Source organism: Protomyctophum parallelum (assembly GCF_964188405.1).
Source record: "Protomyctophum parallelum genome assembly, chromosome: 2".
Classification (NCBI taxonomy): Eukaryota; Metazoa; Chordata; class Actinopteri; order Myctophiformes; family Myctophidae; genus Protomyctophum; species Protomyctophum parallelum.
In genome coordinates, this window is record NC_139699.1 from 7630817 (window position 1) to 7643288 (window position 12472).

General features: G+C 45.7%; 1 protein-coding gene across 1 annotated transcript in view; it reads left to right on the forward strand.

Moving 5' to 3' along the window:
• The window catches only part of LOC310877409 (neural-cadherin), a gene marked incomplete at both ends in the record, with an annotated part of 328331 nt that overhangs the window by 202394 nt on the left and 113465 nt on the right, over positions 1-12472 (forward strand). Inside the window, one exon of the mRNA XM_083791243.1 lies at positions 9353-9582. Coding sequence (XP_083647369.1) covers positions 9353-9582 — 230 coding nt within the window. The remainder of the gene's footprint in view (positions 1-9352; positions 9583-12472) is intronic.

A 12472-nucleotide genomic window follows, 5' to 3' on the forward strand; every position in this document is an offset into this window, starting at 1 on the left:
AACAGCACAGTGCCTGGCCTCTGCTTTAGAGAGAAATGGGACATGGCTGACGGATTTTTATGATTTCACAGAGATTCAGAGAGATATTGAAATAGACGGTGAGGCTGGTGGGAGGGCGTTGGGGAGAGAGGGGGGTGGTGTTGTTGAATGGAGAGGCATGCCTCATATAAGCAGATAAAAGGATTTGCTTCTCATTTTAAAAACAGGGCAGAGGCAAATGTATGCGCGCCGAACCCACGGAGGCGGCATTGTGGCGAACAGCTGGCACTCGCACACGTTTCAAATATTTGATTAAGGGAATGAGTCCATCTGAAGAGAGGATGATGGTAAACATCGCTTAGATGAGTCGAGGAAATGAAACTGACACTGTGGCATCGCTAAATTAAATGCCCCGGCATTTCTTTGTCTGATGCTTCTTATTTGTTTCTGAAATTGTGCGTCTTTGTTTCCGATGTAACATTACCGTAGGCAGGTTTGCTGTCAACTTGTCTCCAAAAGGTGGGTCTGCGCATTAGAGATCCTTCTAAAAGACTCTACCGCCAACCACAGGCCTTATATATTTATTTATTTATTGAATGGATTCCACTTCTATAAATGAGGTGCCTCAAGATGAGGACCTGCAGTATGGGCCAAAAATCAAATGCTTTTAACCTGCGGTTCAATGGAACTGACAGCAAAAAGCATCTTTTTGAGACTTCAATAGCATCATGGAAGAAGGGTTTTTGAGACCATCCCTTTTCAATTACATGCGTATAGCACATGCAGCGAAAGCCATTTCAATCTGTGTGCGCGTACGCGTGCGTGCATCGGGGGTTTGGAGTAAACAGTCTGATTGATTCTCAGTCTCACGGATTATGAAAATATTCCACTTATAGCATTACTTACAGTCTTACACTCTCCTTGACACTGTAAATCCCATTTCAAGAACAAATGTGGGATGCAATGTGGACATGCAAAGAAAGCGGCGGTTAAATCTGCCTGCCAGAGATTAAGACTCTCCTGCTCTCTCCCTCACCGACACGCACGCACGCGCACGCACGCACTGTTACGACTCACCGAGTCTAGGACGGTTAAAGAAGGCAAGGTGGTAAAATGCCAGAGTTCTTTATTACTCAGCTGTGGCATACAAATGGTGGAAAACAATATACATAAGTATTCAATATGAATTACTATACATCTCTTTTACAAACACATAAATGACACACGGAGCAACTAAGGACATAATCAAAAGCATACTAAAACTAACCTCTTGAGTTTTAGACACACTAACCTATAACAACCGAAAATAAAGTGACAACAGTGCCCTACTATTGCCTACTCTACTCTAATCTAACAAAGTGTACAAAAAGCAGGCTTCCGTGGCCCGTTGCTCAGAACGTAGGAATACTACACATTAAACGGTTCACACACACATATAGCAACTCTTGCTGTAGTCATAATACTACTCTGTGCATTCTGTCGCTGCACGGAGGGCGCGCTGCCTCTAGCCTGCTCCACTCTGGAGTGACTGTTGGGACAGCGGCCGTGAGTGAAGGCTGCAGGACGGCTTTATGCCGTCAGGTGGGCGCAGGTGCAGAAGCCGGTTGGAGGAGCGAGGTGCGGAGCGGGCGACCAACAGCTGAGCGACGGTAATGCTCCCCACCAATGGCTGCGCTGACGGATCTACAGGGAGGGGTTAGGCAAAGGTGGCGCGCACTGTGCGCACCACGCACGCAAAGACATACCTATAGGCCTGCGGCCGTAACACGCACACGCACACACACACACACACACACACACACACACACACACACACACACTCACTCACTCTGTACTCTCAGTCACATTCCATGGTTGTTGAAGCATCGGGTGGTGTGTTCAGGTCGAGGGGCCTTTCCAGCAACACTGTCCTTAGGCAGACATGTAAACTTTACACACACACGCACGATTGCACGCCCACATGCACGCACGCATGCACGCACGCACGCACGCACCCTCCCACACACACACTCTGTACTCTCAGTCACATGCCCACTCATTTTGGCCTGATCTTACAGGATCAATAAAGAGAGAAATTGGGAAAATATCTAATAATCTACCACCATAGGGATTAAATGCCAAAGAACCCCCCCCCCCCACACACACACACACACACACACACACCCCTTTGTCTGTCTGTCTGTCTGTCTGTCTGTCTGTCTGTCTGTCTGTCTGTCTGTCTGTCTGTCTGTCTGTCTGTCTGTCTGTCTGTCTGTCTGTCTGTCTGTCTGTCTGTCTGTCTGTCTGTCTGTCTGTCTGTCTGTCTGTCTGTCTGTCTGACCAGCTGCATGTGTGTGTGCCCAGTTGTGTAGCATTACACAAAAATGTTTGGTTTTGAGCCGCCTCAAGGAACCCCACTTCTCTTCTTTTTATAGTCATTGGCTGGGTTTCCAGCCTAACGCATTTAGTGTAAGACTTGTAGTGCCGCACATGCTCAGTTGCTCCTCTAGGCCGCACACAAGCCTGTGAACATAGACATTCCGTGCATAGATGGCCTGAGGCCTGGTATGGTAGGCCTCAGGTCTACCATTCTGAAATGGTAGACCGTTGGTCCGACCGACTCGAGTCCAGGCACTGCACTCCCTGCGGGGGTGTGGAACGCGTGTGTCGAATATGAAGTCGGTGGGGCAAAAGGTTCTCGAGTTACGTGCATTACAACCGTACACTGCACACACATGCAGAGATGTGGCACATTCATAGTAGAATAAAGGTTTTAGTCATAGTTCAGTCATCTGAAATGTTTTAACATTAGTCTCATTTTAGTCGACTAAATATCGTACGATTTTATTCAACTAAATCTACGGTTGATTTATTCAACTAAAATGTATTTTGGTGGGCCTTGATGGTGTCGTAATGCCTGATTTTACACATGATTGCATGCTGAACAGCCGAGCTACAAGTGCAACCAAACATAAAATGACATGTCTTCTCCACCTGGCCCACTAACATGTATTCTTAGTTTTCGTTTAGTGAAAAAGGTCAACGAACATTTTTCATCATAGTTTTAGTCGACACAATCACACTGGTGAGAGCTGCCTCTGCACAATGTGAGAGTGTTTGATCAACGCCAAGTGGAGGAGGCTGCCACTCTACATGGTTGGAGTTGGAGTTGGAGTTGGAGTTGGAGTTACTGCCCAGTGTCCCCCCCCCCCCCCCCTTCTGCCTTCCCCTGTTGGCTGTCTCTCTGTCTGTCCCCCTGTCTGTCTGTCTGTCTGTCCCCCTGTCTGTCTGTCTGTCTGTCTGTCTGTCTGTCTGGGTGTGTATCCCTGGCTGTATGAGTGATGAGAGCTGACATTAGCCTCCATCTCTTGCCCCTCTTTCCTTTGAGCTTTGTGCCTCATCTTTCTCAATGCTCAGGCCCTGTCTCCTTGTGCTCCCAATCACTTAATCACCCTGCTCATCCTGCGCTGTGTGTGTGTGTGTGTGTGTGTGTGTGTGTGTGTGTGTGTGTGTGTGTGTGTGTGTGTGTGTGTGTGTGTGTGTGTGTGTGTGTGTGTGTGTGTGTGTGTGTGTCGCGCCTGCACGTGTGTGCTGTATGATGTCTGATTGGCAGGTTATCTTAGATAACAGTAAAACAAGATGTTGACACAAGGATTATACAGTGAAGTAAGGAAAGACAAGATGCACACACACACACACACACGGTTTGAAATTATCTCACTGATACATCCTGTCTTAGTTGCATATATCACAAAGAAACATGAAATAATATTCACATTACTACAGTACTTGGAGACTCTCTCTCACACACACACACACGCACGTACGCACGCACGCACACACACACACACACACACACACACACACACACACACACACACACGCGCACACGCACACGCACAAGCACAAGCTATAAAACACAGACACATTCAGGGCTATCGAGACACTTACAGTAATAGTGTCAGTGAGATCATTAAAAAATAATGAAAAGCTCCCTCCTCTGTAATCTCTGTTCTCAATGTTCTAACTCTCTGTCCCTTCTGTTGAAAACTATTGAATTAGGCACGGTGTGCTTGATTTCGTGTGCACGTGTGTATCTGTCAAATTGGCACCAGGGGGAAAGCATATTTGTCTGTGTGCCAACAAATGTTTGTGTGTGTGTGTGTGTGTGTGTGTGTGTGTGTGTGTGTGTGTGTGTGTGTGTGTGTGTGTGTGTGTGTGTGTGTGTGTGTGTGTGTGTGTGTGTGTGTGTGTGTGCGCGGGTAATTAAACTACTGTGTGCAGCCTCTCTTCTCAAGGGAACCAATGTTCTGCATTACCCATAATCCTTTGCTGGCTTGTGCCAATTACAGGTGTCCTTGTTACTGCTGAGAAAGAGGAGTAACGTGTGTGCCTGCAGAGGTGTCTGTGTGAGGTTTGGTTCCTGGGTGGCTGTGTGCATTTAAGGTTGTGATTGTTCTTAACCACTTCCACCCTATATAATTCAGTTGACCCCCAGGCGTCTGCACTTGGTCCCCTGACTCTCTGACTACTTGCTGATTGATAATAGCCAATCTACAGGCTCTAACCACGTTGCAACGCTTTATATTCACTTTATTTTATTTTATTTAGCGAATGCAAAGTCCTTAAGCCAAACGGCTGCCTCCTGGTCTGCTGTGTGGAGGGTAATTAATCCTCCTTCCAGTCTTTGGAGAGGACAAACTTCTATGATGTGCTTCATCATGCTCCTCACCACACGCACACAGTGGGCTTGGGCTACTGCCCCATTTGTGGAGGCTGGCCAAGCAAGGGCCATGTCCAGTCCTGAATCTATTCAGCGTAGACCACTGTCTCCTTGGGAGGGTGGTGCCAGGGACCTGTTGGTTGGGGTCTGACACCAGGTGTTTGTTTGGGACCTCATTGGACTCCCATTCCCTTTTCCAAGCTGATTTGATGGTGAAGTCAGCTGATGGGGGGTTCCTCCAAATTGGTCGTCTCGATGGGAGTCGAGCAGTGGGTGGGTTGAATATGTCTGCATGGATTGGTAGATGGGGAGAGTCTTTGACCTTTTGAAGCATCCTTTGAGAGACTGCTGCTCGCCGGATGTGTGGGGGTGCTATGTTTGATAATACTGGGAGCCAGGGGAGTGGTGTGGAGCGAATAGTCCCGGTTATGGTTCTCATGGTGGTATTGAGCTGGGTGTCCACTTGGTGTGTGTGTGATGACCTAGACCAGACAGGGGCACAATATTCTGCTGCGGAGTATGACAGGGCCAGTGCTGAGGTGCGCAGTGTGGAGGCTGCCGCCCCCCATTTTGCACCAGCAAGTTTGCAGAGCAGATTGTTTCTGGACTTCACCTTAGCTGCCGTCCCTTTTAGGTGTTCCTTGAAGGACAGAGTTCTGTCGAGGGTCACACCAAGGTAGGTTGGATAGGGTGCATGCTTCAGTTTGAGTCCGCTCAGGTAGATGTCTAGTTCTCTGGCAGCTTTAGCGTTGTGGAGATGGAATACACTGGAAACAGTTTTTGCTGGGCTCGGTATTAGGCGCCATGTTTTGCAGAACTGGTCCAGTTTGGAGAGGTCTTCGTGAGCACTTGTTCCAGTGGGTCGAAGTCTGGTGCCTGAAATGCCAGACAGATGTCGTCAGCATAGATGAATTTGCGGGATTTGGTGGTTGGTAGGTCATTTGTGTAGATATTGAACAGGGTTGGAGCTAGAACTGAGCCTTGGGGGAGTCCATTTCGCTGTGTTCTCCATGCACTTGTGTTCTGTCCGAGGTGGACTCTGAACCTCCGGTTGGTCAGCAGAGTTTGGATGATTGCTGTTGCCCAAGCAGGGAGAACCTTTGTGAGCTTTAGTATGAGGCCTTTGTGCCAGACAGTATCATAGGCTGCTGTGAAGTCAAGAAACACAGTACCTGTCTTTAGTCTGTTCTCTAAACCATTTTCGATGAAGGTTGTTAGGGCCAGTACTTGTTCTCCTGTGCTGCGGTTCTTGCGGAAACCTGCCTGATCCACACAGAGGATGTCCTCTACTCTTGGAGAAATACGTTGTAGTATTAGGCGTTCCAGGATTTTAAAGGGGACGCTGAGTATTCAGTATTCACTGAATGCCTGCAATGACATTCCCAATGTGTTTTTATTTTTATTGTCAGAAAAGAGTATGAGTCCACAACGTACTGCAGTGTTATTGTTTGGCATCAGATCCTCATCCATTTTCTCCATGCGGTTCATGGTCAGTACATCAGTAGAACATTTTTTCATCGCTAACATTTCAACCGGCTGAAATATTGTGGCCACGTTGTAAAAATGGTTCAACAGGTTCACGAGGCGATTTGCAAAGGAATAATTCCAGTCCCATTGGCTCACACTCGCATCATTAAAATGCAGCCTGATTTAACTATACCAACTAGACTGGTTGTCAAGGAAATGTGGAATGACCTGAGTTGTATATTTAAGGACATCATAAACCAAACCGTGAGAAGCTGTTTTCTGGTCTGTCTCATTATTGTTGTTCAACTGTGTTATAAGTGCTCACCGACAGATTGCATTAACACGGTGCCCGGCTGTAGAGCACCGAGTCGGTAACGATGGAAGTTGGAGATCCATGCCCCACCCAGCTATGCGAAACCCGTTGTACCCGTGTCAGAGTACCTGTTGTACCCATGTCAGAGTACCCGTTCCACCCATCTGTGTCTGTCCCTTTTATGCCCATATATGAAGATTTCTGGATCTGTCTGTCTGTGTCGCATTATTCCTATATTTGGAGTTCTGTGTCAGGCATGCCAAAATATGGAGTGTTGTGATGTCAGAACAGGCCAGCGCTGTATATGGACTATATGGGCAGGGGCCCTGTCCAGAGCCCGGGCTCTTTTGGGTCCGACCGACTCGACACCGGGCACTGCACTCCCTGTGGAACGTGTGAGTTGAATTTGAAGTCGGTGGGGCGAATGGTTCTCGACTTACGCGGATTACAGCTGCACACACGTACGTACAGACAGACAGACATGGTGCAGCGGTGCCCGTTGGGCACTGGCCTACTTGGAACGATGCAAGTTGGAAATGCATGCCCCACCCAGATATTATGCGTTGGAGCCTCTACAGCGGTGCCCATTGAGCACTGGCCTACTTGGAACGATGCAAGTTGGAAATGGATGCCCCACCCAGATATTATGTCTGCATGCCCCACCCAGATATTATGTCTGTCTCCCTTTTATGCCCATATATGGAGTTCTGTGTCAGGCATGCCCAAATATGGAGTGTTGTGAGGTCAGAACAGGCCAGCTCCATATAGACGCTGGGCAGGGGCCCTGTCCAGAGCCCAGGCAGAGGCCTTTTTGGGGCACTTCTGGACAACCGTGGGTCCGACCGACTCGACACCGGGCGCTGCACCACCTGCTGTGGTGTGGAACGCGTGTGGGGTGTGGACGCGTGTGTCAAATTTGAAGTCGGTTGGTGCTAACGGTTCTCAAGTTACGTGGATTACACACAGACATACAGACAGACAGAGACTTGGTGCATTTATGGATGGACTAGAATGGTGCATGTGGGGCCTCTACAGTGGTGCCCGTTGGGCACTGGCCTACTTGGAACGATGCAAGTTGGAAATGCACGCCCCACCCAGATATTATCTGCTGTGGTGTCGAATTTGAAGTCGGTGAGGCTAACGCTTCTCGAGTTACGTGGATTACACACAGACATACAGACAGACAAAGTCTGCAGTGTGTCCCTCCATCATACATTCATGTAATCTTTGGTTGTGTCTCAAAAGGAACCAGTTGAGGGGTTTGGGGCATTTCCTAGTCAGGTTTTCCAGCTGGCACATCCAGCTGGTGGGATTATCCACACTGGCCCACACAATGCCTCAGGATTCCCCAGTCCCCAAGTTCAATTTGCTTAATATGCATGCCAAGTTTCAGTGGATACACTTTTGAATGCACCTCATCTACGGTATATTCTCTATTCTGTAAGGCTGATATGGTTTTAGATATGGATTGGTATGTAAATATCAAAAGTTGTCCCTTATCTGTTGCCCTATAGATGTCCAGTACCCCAAAACAACAGGCGGAGAATGATAAAGGCGGATTGTGCTGCATTCCCCACGGGGATGGCCTGTCTTAAATTGAGAGCAGTATAGCAGGAGCCCTTAAATGAGAGCACCAGCTAGGTGAACACACTAAACACCTGACTACCCGGGCAGTTTGCTCCCTACTGAACCATGGCCCGCTTTGAGATACCCTCCATTCTTCCTCTCCATCAATCACATGTCACAGGTGTCACGTCATTCATCACACATGTTATCCAATCAGTCTAGTCCCATCCCGGCTCCAGGCATGCACCAGCCAATCCACTGACTCCATCAACCTCTTTAATGTCCTCTGCCAGATTGCTTTTGCTTTTCTTTTTTATCTGCTAGCTTTTCATTTTTATTTATGTGCTGGTTTTATTTGAGCCGTTTATGTGTTTTTCCCATCCCTTTTTATGTATTTATTCATTGGGTTAATTTTGTGAGTTTCTCCCTTATTGATTTGGGTGATATATTAGATATAGGGATGGGCATTTTGGTAAATGGTAAATGGTGCATTTATATAGCGCGTTTATCCAAGGCGCTTTACATAGATTGTGCATTACATTCACCCATTCATACAAACATTCATACACCGATGGCAGCGGAAACCATGCAAGGCACCAACCAGCACATCGGGAGCAATTAGGGGTTCAGTGTCTTGCTCAAGGACACTTCGAAACTAACTCTGGGGGAGCCCGGGTTCGAACTGGCAACCTTACGGTTACCATCCAGCCACTCTACCCCTGAGCCACCGCCGCCCATTTTCTTGTAAACTTGAGTCCCCCTCTAAAACGAGATGCTGCATCTCAAGGGGCCATCATGCTCCCAATACAATTCAGACAAATGTAGTGTTCAAGCGTGGATAAACATGGTGTGACATCATATTTATCCAAATGAACATTACGTTGCACATAAGCCTCGGACACAACAACTGCAGTATCATACTGTATATTTGTTTTTCTTTCTGGAAATGTTTACCTCTGCCGTGTGGTTTGATAGTTGGCTCTCTATCAGCTATGGGTTCAGAGCAAAGCCTTTTGTTTATTTTAAAAGACAAGGCATTGAAGAAAAAAAAAACTCTGTGTCGTTTAAGATAGTCAGCCACAGAAAATTTTTCCAATTCGGCGGCGGTAACATTAGCGTTTTCTTGCCGTCAGTTGATTCCTCATATCCAGATGAGTCAACCCGCCGCTATAATTTGTTTATATTTGACGCAATATAAAACAAGTCTATGGGAAATGTGTTTCATTTGTTGATGGCGAAGGATAAGGTCTGTAAATTAACACAATTGGCAAGTTGAAATGTTTCATATTGACTTTCATACATCCTATACTTCCCTTGTGTTACAGGTATCACAGCTAAGGAATTCATTGACCAGAGAGGGAAGCTACAGAGCCGATATGAGCTACTGTTGGAGTTCCTGTCCGAGATGCTCTCCGTCGCACGTGAAGACACCAACATATTCAGCCTGAAGGACACGGGAGACCGGGAGTTGGATGTTCGCTTTGCAGTCAAAGCTGGCCCTTCCTACATCCGGCCTGAGAAGCTGCACGGTTATCTGGCTGCTCATAAACAAAAGGTGTGTAATTGTCACAACTGCACCGAGGACAAGTTGTCATTTAGATGCAGTCAATTTAAATGTGTATCAGACGGGTCAAGGGTTTCTGCAAGGCGCTGCAGCATCGCTTTAATAGTTTGAGCATGTCCTCAGACGACACGGAGCCATTGCTAGAGTTGCACGTGTTCCATGCTGGCCTTAAGCGTTGTTCTTCCCCACAGTTTACAGCCTCTAGTGCCGTGTAAATACAGTTTGACAGTTGGATAAGTGAAACTGCAGCAACCGTGACAACGTATTTGTAACAGTGACCATAGGCAAAAGTCTTCTCGAACCACAAGGGCATCGGATTGATCGCATATAACTACAGATCAATGTGACTTGAGTCTCATTTGTGAGGTGTGAACAACTCACTTTAAAGTGAGAAAACATAGAATGCTGTGGAAACTGAACTGTCAAGTTCAAGTTTATTTGTTCGCAGCATTATGGTACACTGATTAGGCTCTTATTAGTCGTAATTAGTCTCTCTGTGTGTATGTGTAGCCTGCTGTATGTCATTAACCACATGGACTCAAATCACAACACAAAGCCATGGAATGTTATGTGCATGCGTCTGCATCCCCCGATTACTTTACTGGGGCATGTCAATCATCCTTTGTCCACGTCTTTCTCCAATATCAATACATATTTGGGAAACAATGAACATTTAATTGCAGTTTTATTTAACAATCAGACCTACTTGTAATAGCACATATAATATACAGTACATATAAGCATATCTTCTAAATGGTTCACCATTAGCAATTTGTCAAAACCGTCCACACTTCACAGCTATCGCCGGAGTAGCACAGAAATACAGCTTGCAGATCGGTTCTTTTGGACACAACATAATCAATGATGCACGACGCACGATGGAATATAGGCTACAACTAAACATTTTTGTAACCAAATAAGCCTGTAGGTACTAGGTAGTGCTGTAACATTACGTGGGCATGGTGGGCAACATATGGAACTTTAATGGATGTTAATACAGTGAACATTATACGTAGTGTTTAATAACGAGGCCAGCAGCTGCAGCGCACATGATCCATGAAACCCGATGTTTCAAAAATGTTCCCTCACAGTCTATCCCATTCTCGTATCAACATATTAAACAAATGCAAAGTTAAATAAAGTTGGATAGCTGATGCAGACCCAAACATATGTGTTGAAAGGCTCCACTTGCATCAGTTTGTGCTGGCCTCGCCACTGTGGACTGTGGAATCAGCTGAGCTCCGCACAGCTGAGGTTCATTTGCGCAATTGCGCTACGGGAGGGGAAAGAAAAGCGATGGGATTGGATTATCTTTTCGGGCATTTCACTCATTAATGTGGGTCAAAAATTACGGTAATTGAGAGTCATTGAGCTCGAGTCCGAGTCGAGTCTGGAGTCTTTGTGGGTCGAGTCCGAGTCAGAGTTTTTAACTCGAGTCGTACAGCCTTTAGATGCATGCACCCAGAATATCTCAATGTTTGTGCATCGGATTGAAATGACATATATAATTTATATAATTATGTTAGTGAGAAACCAGTATTAAGTAAAAAACTGTGTTGTAGCATCTGAATAACTGTGTATGGACTCAGACGATGAAGGGTGACTTTTCGTGCCTTAATATAGCTGCTGAAATAATGAAATTATCGAAAGTCGGTTATCATAATACACTACTACAATTTACAATTTACAATTTAGGCATTTAGCAGACGCTCTTAATCCAGAGCGACTTACATTTAAGCAAGAACAAAGCATGGGAATACATCACATAAAAAGCATTTATCATGAAACATGCGTAAGCTAAGAAAGTAACAGTGGAATATTTATATAGTGAAACTATACATACACTATACATATAAACTATACATCTTTACTACTATGCTATATATGTGTACTATGGCGTGCTATGACTACATACAATACAATTACAGTGCTGTCTACATAACATGCTATAAGTCTGTATCAAATGCTGCTACTAGACCCATTGAAATACTTTAGTCGTGTCTAGGTGTCTGTACGAGAAAAAGCCTTTACAGTTGATATACTTATAGTTGAAGAGACTAGACAGTGTGCAATGCTAGTTTAGAAGCTTTCTATTTTTCCTCTTGAATAGAACAGCAAAGGATTTATTTTTGGCATTTGTCCAGGAATCTGTCTGCGCTTTTAGCCTAACAGGGAAATCATCTGGAGTCATCAGGAGCGCCAATGCCGGTTGAAAAGAGCTTCTGTGTGCACTCTGAAAGACTGTTACGTAGTATACTTTGTCTAATGTGGTTTAGTCTTTCTTTCACCTAATCTGCCAGGGCGACAATTAGATACTGACATTTTTGTGGAAAACAATGCCCTTTTGTTGTAGCCCCCACTCCTGCAATGAAACCACAGCGAGATCTGAGGAAAAGGCAGGGAGGTGTTCTGGAGTGCACTAGGAGACGACTGAGGCAACAAAACGGCTTTACTGTACATACTGCAATGTGAGATCCCTTGACAATAAACTCTACAATTTCCGGACTTGAGATCCTATTGCGAAACAACGTACAGTATATACATTACGTGGATAATAGCACTCACTGAAACATGGCAACAAGTGGCAAATTGCATCCATTGAACCTAAATATATACATTTTGACTGCAAAAGCACAAAACATTGGGACCACTTTATTTCAGGCCCAGTGGTTGGCGGTGAGGGGAAGGGGTTGCATTTATAAACCAAGCTTGGTGCAATGACGTACAGACCACGAACACCCTGTGTTCCACTATGTCTGAGTATTTAGTTATATGCCTTGTGAATTTAGTACAATCGTAGTTGTATGTAACAATGAGCAAATATAGTACTGCAACAAAGGAAACCGTCTGTTCTGGTGATTTGTGTATTCTAGGGTTAAGG